We start from the raw sequence: 14,336 nt of genomic DNA on the forward strand, positions 1-14,336 counted from the left end.
AGGAAGGAACTGACCAGAGCAAACAGTATGGAGAGATGTAAAGGAAGGTAATACCATAGACATTTCTAGGGACCAGATCATGAAGGGCCTTGCATGCGAGGTTAATATGTTTAGGCTGCATCTGGAGGGCAGTGGGGAACCACGAGAGGATTCTGAGCAAGGGAAGGACCTGGTCAGGTGCAGATTCCCGGGAGCTCACTCAGGCTCCCAGAAGGCGGGAGCAGAGGCCAGAGCCCGACCTCGCACTCACCGAAACGGGTTTCCCCTGCTCGGCATCCAAGCCCAGAAAGACATGGCCCACAGGCCGCATGGGTCGCCGGGGCCCCAGAGGCCGAGAGGAGGCTGAGGTGCAGTCCACATGCACGGAGGCCACGCGTCCAGCCACACTCAGCACCAGCTTGTGCCAGCGCAGGTCAAAGAGCTGGGGCACCGGGAAGATGCAGGACACAAAGTCACCATCTTGGCCGCGGGCCCGGAGCTCCAGGCTCCGCTCTTGGCTGTTGACTTCCAGGGAAATCTGTGTGGAATTGAACAAGGAAAGGACAGAGAATCAGAGCCCCAGAGCCCCCAGTATGGCAAAGTTCGGGGCCCTCGAGGTCATTTCACAGGAGGGGAAACTGAAGCCCAGAGAGAGAAGGAAGCTGGTGGGGGTCACAGAGCAGTTCGCCCTGAAAGAAAGGCATAGGTGTCGCTGGGGCAGGGCTAGCCTGGAGGGTGGGCGCCGGGATGGAGCAGAGAGGCCCCAGAATTCACAAGCTGGGTCAGAGGCTGGGCCGGACTGGCATGCTAGATGCCCCAAGATCCATGGGGGGCGGGGCGGGGGGTCCGGCTCACCTGTGGGTACCCGTCTCCATCGGTCACTTGAAATAAATACCACGTGTTCTGGCGGGTGTGTTTCTTCAGCAATAGTGTCAGCACCAGGGCAAACTCATCAGGGAGGCCCCGAGGGAATACTCGTCTGGGGGTAGAGCAGGGAGGGGACACTGAGGCTCAGGTGAGAGGCCAGCTGCTGCCCACCCTGGGCCCTCAGGACCACCGAACCTGCGTGGGACACGCACCGGCCCCCTCCTCCAAACCGACACAGCCATGGGCATGTCACTCTACCGACAGTTATTGGGTGCCTACTATGGGCCAGGTGGGTCTGGCTGCCGGGGATAACAGTGGTGAAAACACAGAGAAGGTGCCGGCCCTCGAGGAGCCTTCAAGTCTGATGACGGGTTGGGGAGAGGTAGGGCCCTAAACACAGAGTCCCCAGGATGGCCATGTCACCATGTCATTACAGTTGTACTTAAGTTCTTCCAAAGAATCCAGGCTGCCCTGGAATCCAGAATAACCGGGGCTGGCCTAGGAGAAGAGGTTTTGGAGAAAGCTAAAAAGCATGCAGCCCGACGAGAGCAGGAAGAAAGAAAGAGGGCCATTTTGGAAGATAAGGCTGGAGAGGGAAGGAGGGGCCAGACCTCCCTGAGACTTGTAGGAATTTGAACTTCACATGTGGGCACATGTAGGTGTGTGTGGGCACACACACACACACACACACACACACACACACAGCTCTTGCCAGGTTCCCACACACATCCTGGAGTCCTCACAGTGCCCTTAGGGTACAGACCTGTCCCCCGACTGCTAGCCAGAAAGAGGGGAGGGACAGAGGAGAGGGTGGGCCTGCCAGGCATCTCCTCTGTGCCTATCCTGTAAGCCCCCGGGGGTGGAGACCAGGTCGACCCCTGGCAAAGGGTGGGATAAAATGACCCACAGGGGCCTCTGGGTTCAGGCCCCCACGTCCAGAGTTGCTGGGGAGCATTGATTCCCAGTGGTCACACTGGGGCCTTTACCGCATGGGCTGGGTGAGGGGGGCTGCCCCCAGTCGCAGGATGAGGGGCCCCTTGGGGTTGCGGATCTTCTTGATGGCAGATGTTTTCATGAGGTTGAGTCGGCGGATGAGATTAAAGCCTTTGGGGGGAGACACCAGATGAAGAGCTCAGCTGGGCAGGTGAGGAAGGGGTAACAGCCACTCCAGGAAGACGTAGAGGAGGGACGGCTGAACGAGATGGGCACTCACCAGTCACGTTAGTCGATACATGGCTTCTGTGTTCTAACCTGAGTCCTTCCTGGTGTGAAGGTGGGCATTGCTCACCTGGAAGAGAGTTGGCAGTGGGGCACTCGGTAAGCTCTGGCTGAGGTGGCTGTACAGCCAGGCCCTTGGGAAAGCTGGAGAGAAGCAAGTTTTTATTCCCCATTCTGGACCTTTAACCAGGCCCTGCCTTGGGGCTGTTTTTACCTCTTACCTTCTGACCCTGGCTATCCCGGGAGCCAGGAGGACCCCCAGTATACAGATGGGAAGACCGAGGCCCAGAGATTGAGGCTGCGCTCAGGGCCACTGATTTCACAGCAGAGCAGGACGAGAACTCCCGGAACCCAAACCCCCGAGATTTCAGGAGGCAGGTCAGCAAGAGAGAGAGCAAAAGAAACTCGGGGCAGCCCTAGAACTCAGACGGAATGGGGGCTGGATATATACATGTGTTCCCTCCTTGATATACCCTAGTCGGTGTGCGTGGGGGTGGGGTGCAGAGAAACACTTCGGGGGTAAAGAAAGCTCACATTATGCATGCCTGTGTTATATACAAGTACATTTGCATGTCTGCACACGTGTGACTTGGGGATACCCGTGCCACCAGAGATGCCACGTGCAGCTGGTACACGTGTTCTCAGCAATGGCTGGGGTTTGCTTCCTACATCTAAAGCAGAAAGGCAGGCCAGACAGAAGACTTGAGTCAACAGAATGACTTTTCACCTAGATAATAACTACCTTATGAAACAGTAAGAAGAGACTGAGGGCCTCAAGAGACCACAAGCTAAAGGGAACCACTAGGACCTTGGGGGTCCAGACAGGGTATGGTAAGTGGGTAGAGGCTCCTAGAGAAGGAGATAGCTTAATTAGGGTCTTCAGAACCCTGAAGGGACAGATGGGCAACGATGGGGCTGCCTCCTCTCCAGGCTGACTGAGCAAAATGTTAAGAAAGGTGCTATAACAGGAGTTAGAGGTGAGAGACTCCAAAAGGCCTTCCCATCAGTGCAGTTGCGGTAGCTGGGACAGGATAATGAGGACAACTCCTAGAAGCTGGGCACTGGACTCCCTGGCTGCCTAACTGAGGAAGGAATCCTGGATCTCTAGGCCCAGTGACCCCACTGGAGTCTCCCTCCCCCAGGTCTGGCCAGAAAGACTATCACTGTCTTCAGCATCGGCAGCAGCAATGGGTGACTCACCCTTGGCCATGGGCCCAGATTCCTTACAGATGTTGAAACTCTCTGCCCCATCCCCCAGGCGACCCGGTAAGGGAGAGAGCAAGGCACTCGCGCATACATGCAGAATCACACATGTACGCACACAGCCCTGCAGGCAGTCACGTGCACCCTGGGGGCACACCCCTCTCACATCTGCACCTTGGTTTTTGTGCCGCCCTCAGCTAGATGAGGGTTCTAGGAGTTCTATTTCTGCTCAGCGAGGCAGCTAAGCTACGAAGCCCAGAGGGCACCCAGCAGGGCAGGGCAAGTTGCCCGGTCAACTTCCTCTGGCTTTGGGCCCTGGAAAGCTGCACCCTCTGTCCCATCCAGCGTCTGGGCCTCGAGGCGGGCTCTTTATCCAGGATCCAGGGCCAGCTGTGTGGAGGAGGAACACGTGGGCTGGAGGACGGATTCTCCTCCATGAAAGGCACTGGAAGGGCTTGGGCCTCTCTCAAGATGCAGCTTCCTTCTGCAGGAACCTCACCGGCCCTGCCAACACTCTGTGCACACGGTGAGTTTACGTGCCGGGAGGAGAGTTGTTCTCTCGTACACGGAGACAGAGGGATATGTACAGATGCACAGAGAGACTGCGATGCTCAGAGATACACAAACATGCAGACAGAAACACACATACATACACTCTAGCTCACACTGCACAGGCTCACGGGTGCAAACACCTCAGACCACCCTGAGCCCAGCCTGGGACTCGGGGCACGTGATCGAGGCACGGGGTCACATATGTACACAGGGCTCCTGTATCTCAAAGAGCCGGTCATAGGCCTATGGCACCCTGAGCCTCCTGTGTCATCTCACCTGTATCTGCCCCATGGCTGCAGGCGGCCCAGAGACTGAGCAGCCACAAGCCAGAAACCCAAGGTGCCCACATCCTGATCCAGAGAGGTCGGCCACAGCTGCAGCACCTGAAAACCACAGAGACTGTGAACACGGATTCCTGAGTTCACGCAGCATCATACATAGGCGAGTAGCAGCCGGCCCATGGGGCCCAGGCCCTAGTACTGGGGTGGCAGGAGGTCTGGCCAGGCACCCGTCCCTCTCAGAGGCCCGACCACAGGCCTTGGGCTAGGCTTTTCGCCAGGGTGATATTCAAAATATTTAACCACCGGTATGGCACGGACACCGACCAGCCAGAGCAGAATGCTGGCCGGAGCATTGAGACTGGGTCCAGGCGGTATCTGATGGCGCCAGTGGATAGTTGCTGCATGAAGGAGAAATCTAGAGGGTCCTAGAAGGCCAGGTGAGTTGGGATAGGGAGGGGCCTCGAGACAGAGACTATTTGCCAAGACACTCGGAAGTATTTCGAGATCTTAACCGCCTGTGCATATACTAGCCTGGTACCTGGCTAGCGGCACCCAGCTCAGCCAGGCAGCCCTGCCAGGCACCCACAAGGTCAGAGGCCAAGTCTCCTGGAAGGTATCACAGAGTTGTGTGCGGGCCAAGGAAGCTTCCCCCCTGGGTACAGTGGGTGGGAGAGCAGGTCGCCGGGCTCAGGACCTTGTTGCCAACCTCCCCTGCTGATGGATGCTCGTCTCTTAGTTTTATTAAACCCTGATGGATGGGCCCAGATAAATCAATGCAGGCTCAGCGAGCGGCCAGGAGAGCCATACATCATCCGGCCTCCCCTGAGACGGGCAGCTCGCGCGGGCACACCCGGAGTCATTCGTGTGTCAGCATGACACATGCCGGCACACGGGCACATACACACACACACACACACACACACACACACATCTGTGCCAGTGCATGCATGCATCCAAACCTACCTGCACACCGGCATCCTCCCCGAGACACATGTTCACGGATACACCCTGACATACGCATGTGCCCATAGCCAGCCTGTGACCGTCCCTCCAGTCGGCCCTCCTGCCGGGAAGTTCTTGTGCAAGTCTGACCTCGTTCCTCCCCCCCCCCCCCAGCTGTTATGGAATTCTATCACCCTTCCTGAATAGGGAGTGAGCACAGGAAGAACCCCTCACCTCAATACTTTTGGAGATAGGACCCCAGACCCCTTGTTCCTGGGGCAGAACTGTTTCTCCGTCCTACTCATCCTTCCTCCTAGTGGGGTGCACATCCCATCCCTGAACCCTGTTCCGGCCTCCTAGTCTCGCCAGTCAGTGGAAGAGCTACCAACCGCGGGAGGCATGTGGACGCATGTGGAGGCGGGAATATCAGTGTGCCTGTGTCCCCTTCCGACTCCTCCTCTCTAGCCTCCACTCCCCTGGGCCCCAGCCACAGCAGGGGCTGCGGGGACAGGAGAGAAGCTTCCTGAGGATGTGATCCCATCCCAATACAGAGGCGCAGGTTTGGGGGCAGGGAGCGAGCAAGCGAGCGCAGACCTGGGATGGAGTTTAGAGCTCCCCTACAGAGAAGGCGACTGAGGTCTAGAGAGGGGATGCCATTTGGCCCAGGTCACACAGCACGTTGGGGGCCGCTGAGTCCCCAGCCCCCCACCGGAGGCAGCCCACTCCACCCCCACTTACCGTGGCTGGGGATCCCCCACCTCACTGAGTAATGCAGGCAGCCCAGGGCAGCCAGCCAGGGGAAAAAGGGCCTGGGATCCTCAGGCCCGCTGCGAGGGTCCTCGGTCACTTCCGGCGGCGCGGGGCCCCGGCTTCCCAGGTCGCAAGCTCCTGGGGCTGAAGGCTGCCCCGCGAGCCAGCGCGCGCCTGTCTGCCGGGGACCGCCGGCCACTCCGGGTGGGGGAAGAGGGGCGGTTCCAGGGGGCTGGGGACTTGCCAGGGCCGCTAATGGAACACAGCTGGACCCGCCCGCCGCGCGGGAGGCGGGAGGGAGGGCCGGGAGGGGGCTCCGGCGGTGGCAGAGGCGGCCGGCGGGACGCAGAGCCCCGCTCCCGGCCTGGCCCCGCGCCCAGGCCCGCCCCGCCCGCCTCCCCGCCAGGTGAGCGAGCGAGCGAGCGAGCGGGGCGGGGACCCTGCGTGCCCAGAGCTGCCCGGCGAGGGGGACTCCGCAGCTGGCGGGGGCTGGCGGGTGGGCGGGGAGTCCGGCCCTTTAAGGGCCCGGCTGGACGTGAAGGTCCTCCCCGGTGCCACCCCTTTCGCCTCTCCTGGCCGGGCCTTCAGAAGGCTGGGGCGGGCGGGCGGGCGGGGGGGGGGGGGGGGGGGGTGGGGGGGTGGGAGGAGTGTTGCGGGAGGGGGGGGGCGGGGGGGGGGTGTTGGAGACCCTCCTCCCCAGTTCCGTGGCAGCGGTGACGTGGCTGCTGCCCATGCCTCCTCGGTCAGCTTTTTCCAGCTTCTCAGCCTCACAGTCCCAGTTAGTCGGTTTCTCTCGGTTGGAACTGGGGGGAGGGCCCCTTCGGGTGTGGGAGTGGGCGCTTCATTAACCCCTTCTGCTCTAGCCTCGTCCCCATCCCCGGGGAAGTGGAACCCAGCCAGCTCCCTTATTCTTCCTGACTCCGTGAGGTTAGAAGGGCTCCAGTCTCTGTCCTCGGCTCTAGCTTTGTGGCTTGGAACTTACTATTTGACTCCCTTTTTTCATCTGTATGATGAGATAATGACCTGTATACCGTTAGTCTGTGAAAGTGCTTATACAGGGTCTGGCACAAAAGAGCCCAGTATAGGGCGCCTGGCTGGCTGCGTCGCTGGAGCATGGGACTGTTGATCTTGGGGTGGTGAGTTTGAGCCCCACCTTGGGGGTAGAGTTTACTTAAAAATAATAAAAAAATAAACAAACATGCAAGAATAGCTATAACCCCCCCCCAAAAAAAGAAGAGCTGTAAGAAACTAGGTTTGTCAGCTAATAAAAATGGTATCATACAAAAAAAAAAAAAAAAAAGAACTCAATAAATAATTCACTGTTATTATGACTGTGAACACCAGCCAGGGGTGGGGGTAGCGGGACGGAAGGAGGTGGGGATTCAAGCATCTACACAAGCGATGGGACTTCTGAGCAGAAAGGAGCAGGTACAGTGTCCCCTTCCATCCAGAGGCAGGGATGATCAAACCCTCCCAAGGGTCCCCTGCCCAAGGCAGCAACCAAATTTCTGGGCACCAAGGCTGAGGAACTACCCAGAATTGGGTTCAAAAGACTCATGAGTGGGGCGCCTGGATGGCTCAGTTGGGTTATGCGGCCAACTCTTGATTTTGGCTCAAGTCATGATCTCACGCTTTGTAAGGTCGAGCCCCCGCATCGGGCTCTTGGGCTCTGTGCTGACAGTGCAAAGCCTGCTTGGGATTCTGTCTCCCCCTCTCTCTGCCCCTCCCCAGCTTGCCCTCTCAAATAAATAAATCGGTTCCCAAGTCCTAGGAATGGATATGGGGGGAGGAGGGAGCAACTGGGGTGTCCTGACCAGGGGAGACTTCCTGTAGACACAACATGGTTGAATGGTAGCCCTGTGGCCCCATCTAACCCGGGAGATCGGGGAGCAGGCCTGGGATTTCCCGCCTTAAGAGCCAGAGGCGCTGAGTCAGCGGAAACCCCAACCAAGGCCACAAGAGGAGCCCCACTGTGGTCCCAGCCCAGGGAGCCGTCCCAGATGTGGCTACAACAGTGGTGGGGCCTGGGAAATGCTGAGCTCAGCAGGCGGGAAGTGGAGGGGTGGGGCTTTCTGGGCACTCCCTGCCTGAGGGGTGGGTAAGCTCTGGCTCTGCCTCGGGGTAGGGTGCTGTCCCAGAGGGGGGCACTTGGGAACTAACAGGCAACACAAATAGGTCAGGGTCTGTGCCAACTGAACTTCACAGAGGCTAACTCCTTGACTCCTCACAACCACCCCAGGAGGGAGAATTCTATTCTTGTTTTTCTTTTTTTAAATGTTTTCAAGTTTATTTATGGGGCGCCTGGGTGGCTCAGTCGGTTGAGTGTCCGACTTCAGCCTAGGTCATGATCTCGCCGTTCCCGAGTTCCAGCCCCGCACTGGGCTCTGTGCTGACAGCTCAGAGCCCAGAGCCTGTTTCAGGTTCTGTCTTGCTCTCTCTCCCTGCCCCTTCTCCGCTCACTCTCTTGTCTCTCTCAAAAATAAATACTAAAAAAAATAAATAAATAAATAAAGTTTATTTATTATGAGAGAGGGAGGTAGGGGAGAGGCAGAGAAAGAGAAAGAAAGAGAGAGAGAGAGAGAGAGCAAGTCCCAAGCAGGCTCCGGAGCGGCCAGCGCAGAGCCTGACATGGGGCTTGACCTCACGAAACCGTGAGATCATGACCTGAGCCTAAATGAAGGGGCGGGTGCCTAACTGACTGAGCCCGCAGGTGCCCAGGGAGAATTCTATTCTTATCCCCATGTTACAGATGGGGAAACCTGGAGCATAGGAACAGCACAACTTGCCCAAGATCACATGGCTAGTAGGTGGTGGAACGGGGACCCACACCCAGCTAGTCTGGACTCCCAGCACACGTTCTTAACTACTGTGCCATCCCGGGCAACTCCCAACTTTCCCCCCTTCAGAGTCGACTCTCCCAGGCAGGAAGGGAGGGCTGGACCCAGATCAGCCAGAGCTGGAGGGACCAGAGAAGGTGGAATGCAGATAACCCCTCGTGGCACCCCAAGGCACTCGCAAGAACAGCCAAGCCTGGAGATACTACAGGCACAGTCTGGAAACGTACCTATGCCCCTCCCTCCCTCTGACGCGTACGTGCACATATCCAGGAACATACAGATACGCTGTCTCACAACACACGTGTAGACGTCGCACGCAGATGTGGGCACTTATGCTTACACAGCCACATGCACACACATACTCCACATAAACAGACACACAGAGACGCGTACATGAGCACGTACGAACCCACAGAAATGTATCCCTGGACATGCGCACGGCCCTGTATGTACTTGAACGTACAGATACATGCAGGTACGCACAGATATGTATGCACATACACAGGGAAACACAAACCCGTGCCCACAGGTATCACGACTCACGTATGCAAGCAGAGAAGCCCGAGGATCTACCGGGCGCACACACATGTGCACACAGACACGGGCAGCTCCCACAGAAACCCCCCACTCACACACGGACACATGTACACACATACAGGCACACAAGCGTTGCTGACACATTTATATGCTTCAGCCCCAGAAAGCTCTACACGCCAGCAAGCAGGGTATCCTGTGGGGCTGGGCTCAGTGCCCTCACCCCAGATGGCATCGCCACGAGATAATCAACGCTGCTAATCGCCACCAGCTGCCCTGGAGCCTGCCTGCCGCTGCCGGGTGGGGCTACCAAGGCCTCCTGGGCCCCGGGTAGGATGCCCAGATGTCAGCTTGTGCCCAAGGGCCACCCATCCCACTGTCCCAGCTGGCCGTTGGGGAATCCCCATCTGGCAGGGACAGTACATGAAGCCGGAGGAAAGTGAGAAGCCAAGATGGGGCCTGGTCCCAGGACAGGCCCCAGAGGCTCCCACAGCCAAGCAGAGGTGGTCTGAGCTCCACATGCACAGGTGCACACACATGCGCGCACACGTGGCCACAACAGACCAAGCCACGCGCTCTTCTGCCTGGACTGTTGCGGGAGACTCCCAACCCCTACTTCCCACCCAGCAGCCATCCAGGCCGTTCCAGATCTGTACCTGTTGGGTTGACGCTCCCGCTCCAATTTTCCGGTTCTCATTTCACCTAGAGTAAAACCCCAGATCTTTTCCTTAGCCTCACCCCAGAAGCTGTGGACCCCACTGGCTTCCGTTCTCAGTCTTGAATTCGCCAGGTTGATTTTCCCTTGTACCAACCCCTCCCTCTGCCAGGGTTTGCCCCTGATCTTTAACTGGGCTGGCTCTTTGACAGGCCTCACCTCGAAGTCACCTCCTAGAATGGCCTTCCCCGTCCACCAGATCCAGAGGAATCCCCAGTCGCTCCTAATCTTGAGTCTGTTTCAAATCTCTGCGTAGCTGCGGTATTTGTGTGTGTGTGTGTGTGTGCATATGTGTATACCGTCTTTCTCTACTAATAAGCAAGAAGCTCCACGAGGGGTCATATCCACTGGTACCCTTCACCGACAGCTGAGCCTGGCACCCCAGAGGCATCCACTGGGGAAGTAGCGGGTAAATGCACACGGGCACCCTCCAGGCATTCAGACACAGACGCGCGCCCACAGGAGGTATCCCCCACAAGCATAGGCATGCAGGTACACGTGTGCAGAAATACCCACATGCACGCAGCTTCTGGGCCGTAGAGGAGAAACTGAGACCAGAGCGCCAAGGCCACTCTCTGCCTCCCTTGGTTTCTCTGGGTGTCTCTGTCCCATCTCCTTATGACCCTGGCTGTCTCCCCCTCTCTCTGTCCTCTTTTCTCTGTGTCTCTGTCAACCTCTGGTTCTCTAGCCCGCCTTCTTCCCTGTGACTCTGGCCCTTCTGTGGCTCTCTGGGTCTCTCTTCTTGCCTTTGCCTCGCTGCTTCTAACTGTCCTGTGTCCCTCTGTTTGGGGAGCTGCCTCCCTAACTCCGAATCTCCGTCTCTCTGTGTCTCTGGTCTCTGTCCTTTTCCTTACACTTTCTGTATCTTTATGTCCCTCTCTCCTCTCTTTATCTCAGAGTTGCCCTGTTCTCTGCTTCTCTTCACCCGGCCGCTGTCTCTGTCTCTCCCTGTCTCTATCTACCTGCGTCTCTGTTTCTGGCTCTGTATCTCTGACTCTCTGACTCTGGTTTTCGTTCTCCCTCCCTCCGTCTTAAATCAGCCCTGCCTCCACATCTCCATGGCTGTCCACATCCCTGTGGCAGAGAGACCCATCTTTCACCTCTGGTGGCAGCTTTATGGCCCCAGCGGCTGGGCCAGTGCTCTACTCTGCCGATGCCCACCTCCCCTGCAGGGCCGCGGCAACCTCCACACAGACAGCCCTGGCCCTGGCAACATTTACAGATGCCCAACCAGGGGGCCTTATTTCAACAGCGCATAGCACCAGGCACCTGCTTGGTCTGACCACCCTGGAGCTTCTGGAGAAGTACCTGTACCTGTACCTGGAGAAGTACCTGTTACACAGGTACTGACGGGCACTGATGCAGATGTGGCAACGGCCAGACAGGTGGACACCTGAGGGAGGAAGGGAGAACATGCCAGGCAGTCCTGGGCCCCAACTCGGTTGTCCCCTGGGCTCAGCGCACCTGTTCCGAGGGATCTTTGGGGAGGTAACAGGCACACAAGAGCCCTGGATTCCGGTCCTACCTTTACCCAGACCCTAGGCTCCTGCCTCCCCAGCGTAGCACTGTAGGATCCCCCATCAACCCACCTAACCTGGTGTGCGACAGCACCTCAAAGCACCTCGCCTGACTACTCTACCTCAGTCGTTCTCTACCGAGCCAGTTTTGCTCCCCAATTTCGCCATGTCTGGAGACGTTTTTGATGGTCACAACTTGGGGCCGTAGAGGCCAGGGATGCCGCAGAACATCCTACAAACACGCAGGGCGGTCCCTTCGTAATAAGAGACTTATCCGGCCAGAATGTCAGCAGTGCCGAGGTGGAGGACCTCTGCTCTACGCCACGGGGAAAATTCTGCTTCTCAGAATTCCCGCGCTCTCTGACCGCCCGCGAACTCTTCGTGCTCTGACCAGGGGTGGGGGCCGTGAGAAGACACCAGCGTTGATCCCGGCTCGGCCTTTCGTGGCGGCAGCTAAGATTTATTGAGGCTTTCTAAAGCACTGGGTGGCACCAAACGTAGAGAAACTCATCTCAGTCTCACAATCATCCACAGGAGGCCCCGGGGTACTATTGCGCTGCCCGTTCTAAGTGGGGGGACGCAGGCAGAGAGCAGTGCGTCATCAGCTCAAGGTCACATAGCTGGCAAGGGTAGAGATGGATTCGAACTGGTCATTTGGGGACAGACCCACAGGACAGAGCCCTCGCTGGGAACACTCCTGGGCAAGTCCTTTTCCATCTCTGAGCCTCCCCTCCCTTCTTTTTCCACCTAGCACGTGGGATCTCACTTAACCCAGCCAGCAGCCGTTGCAGGAGGTAAGGCACCGTCCTTACCTCTTCATGGGCTAGAAAGCCAAGTGTTCGAGATTGAAGTCTCAAGGTCCTAGGGCTGGGAAGTGGTGGAGCAGAGATTTGAACTCAGCTCTGCCCGACCCCAGGGCTCCTGATCCTAATCAGTCACCTGCAATCGCCCCAGGGCTACAAAGCGGGAGGGCAGAGGTCCTCCAGCTTGGAGGACTCGTCAAAGACAGCAGCCCCCCAGGGTTTCTGATTCAGTGGAGTTTGCTTTTTGAGTAAGTTCCCAGGCCATGCAGATGCTGCTGGCCCAGAAACCATATAGAGAACTCCTGCAGGAGAGCCTGGGATTAGATCTCCTGTCCCTGGGTTCAAATCCTGGCTCTGGCTGTTGCTTGTTTCGTAACCAGGGGATGTCGCCTAACCTCTTCCTCTGCAAAGCAGAGATAAAGGCAATATCTATCACTTAGAGTTTGCCGAAAGGATTAAGGGAGATGATGACAAAGAGAAAGGCACTTTTATGGTGCCGGCTATCTAGTAAATGCTCATAGATGTTCACTGGTAAAAGGATCCCCAAGCCAGGCAACTCCCCGCCTCCCCAGACTGGAAGCTCCCGGAAGGTGAAGGACACTTCTTCTCCTGACTACCAGCCACGGTCCCAGGCCTGCGTGGAGGGGACATTTCAGAACAAGCACCGAAGGGGCGGTAGACGTAGCTTTCATTGATCAAGGCACCCCAGGGGCACCCGGGTGGCTCAGTTGGTTAAGCGTCCGACGTCGACTCAGGTCGTGATCTCGCGGCTCGAGCCCCACGTCGAGCCCCACGTCGAGCCCCACGTCGAGCTCTGTGCTGACAGCTCAGAGCCTGGAGCCTGCTTTCCGATTCTGTGTGTGTCTCTCTCTCTCTCTCTCTCTCTGCCCCTCCCCCACTCGTGCTCTGTCTGCCTCTCGCAAAAATAAGCAAACGTTAAAAAAAAATTTTTTTTAAACAAAGAAAAGGCACTCCAAAGGGCCTCTACCCCACAGCACAGGGCCTCCAGGAACATGGTGAGGATAGGGCACAGGCAGCATTGAGGACCCCCAGGCCCATCTGGCCCCCAGCCTTCCTCCGAGCTCTGCCCCACCCCCAGTAATCCCTTTCATGGAGGGTGGGAGGGGAGAGCGTTGGCCTCCCGAGACCCTGGTGGGAGACAGTTTGGACCAGTACCCGGGCCTCCCTTTGGCCACCAACCAAGGCAAGTCAATCGTGCTGTGCTGTGTGACTCTTAGCCAATCCCTAGTCCCCTCTGGATCTTAGTTTCTTCACTTAAAAATCAAACAAGAACTCAGCATAGTAGGTGAGGATGGGGTCTCCAGCCCCAGAATAATTGGGCTCAAACCCCACCTCACCACTTACCAGCTTTGTGACTTGTGGCAAATCACCCCACCCCTTGCGGGGAGCTTCGGTTTCCTTGTCGGTAAAACAGAATTGTTGGCAGCTCACAAGGGGGCACTGAAGGCTACGTGAGACGCCACGTCGAAAGTGCCGAGCTCGGTTCCCGGACCTCCGTAGATGACAGCTATTCCGTACACACGATGAGAAAGGGTAACCCTCACCACCACGACACGCGCGAGCTCTTGGCAGGCTCTCCCCCCACCCCGCCCCCCAGCCCTCTACGCTCTTCTTGAGACTGTCTTCACCTTCTTGCCCACTCTGGGGTGGGGGCCCGTCTTTCAGAAGAGGCACATCTCAACAGAAGCTTGGAAGAGGGAGCGGTGTCATCAGTTATCCGCCACCGATTTATCTGAGTGTCTTTGTGCCCTTCGAGACTATAAGCTATACAAAGAGCTGCTTTGCTACCATTTTATCCCCCAGAGCCTATGACAGACTAAGCCGCCTTATAAATATTTGCCGCATGAATGAAAGAAGGGGCCCAGCCCCTCTAAAGGACAAACTCCCCGCCCTGGAGGGCAGGCCAAGGAGTCTCCTGGGGGAGGTGCGGTGAGGAGGAGAGCATCCAGGGACTCCCACATTCTTCCTTTCCATGCAAAAGCCTCAGACATTTGGACTCGTAAATTTCTTGAATCCTGGAATCTCTGGGTGGAGAGAAGCTTTGTTGTTTTCCAGCCCCACCTCCTTCCAGTGGTGCCCAGGGCTGGGCTGGGGGGGGGGGGGCCGGGAGGGGGGCG

The 14,336-nt window shown here is 57.5% G+C and overlaps 1 protein-coding gene across 5 annotated transcripts in view; it reads right to left on the reverse strand.

The window, feature by feature from the left end:
• The window catches only part of COL16A1 (collagen type XVI alpha 1 chain), a 57,573-nt gene extending 43,862 nt beyond the window's left edge, over positions 1-13,711 (reverse strand). For 3 of the 5 annotated variants that reach the window (XM_053210521.1, XM_015080613.3, XM_027059821.2), the window contains exons 1-5: positions 4,096-4,202; positions 2,060-2,134; positions 1,833-1,950; positions 835-958; positions 251-517 (exon numbers count right to left, since the gene is read on the reverse strand). In XM_053210521.1, the coding sequence (XP_053066496.1) occupies positions 251-517; positions 835-958; positions 1,833-1,950; positions 2,060-2,134; positions 4,096-4,168 (657 nt within the window). In that variant the 5' untranslated portion in view covers positions 4,169-4,202. Of the gene's footprint in view, positions 1-250; positions 518-834; positions 959-1,832; positions 1,951-2,059; positions 2,135-4,095; positions 4,203-5,780; positions 6,154-13,563 lie in introns of those variants that run through there. The other 2 variants (XM_053210533.1, XM_027059822.2) reach the window with 2 other exon arrangements.
• Positions 13,712-14,336: the final 625 nt, after the last annotated feature.

This window comes from Acinonyx jubatus, chromosome C1 (genome assembly GCF_027475565.1).
Source record: "Acinonyx jubatus isolate Ajub_Pintada_27869175 chromosome C1, VMU_Ajub_asm_v1.0, whole genome shotgun sequence".
Taxonomy (NCBI): Eukaryota; Metazoa; Chordata; class Mammalia; order Carnivora; family Felidae; genus Acinonyx; species Acinonyx jubatus.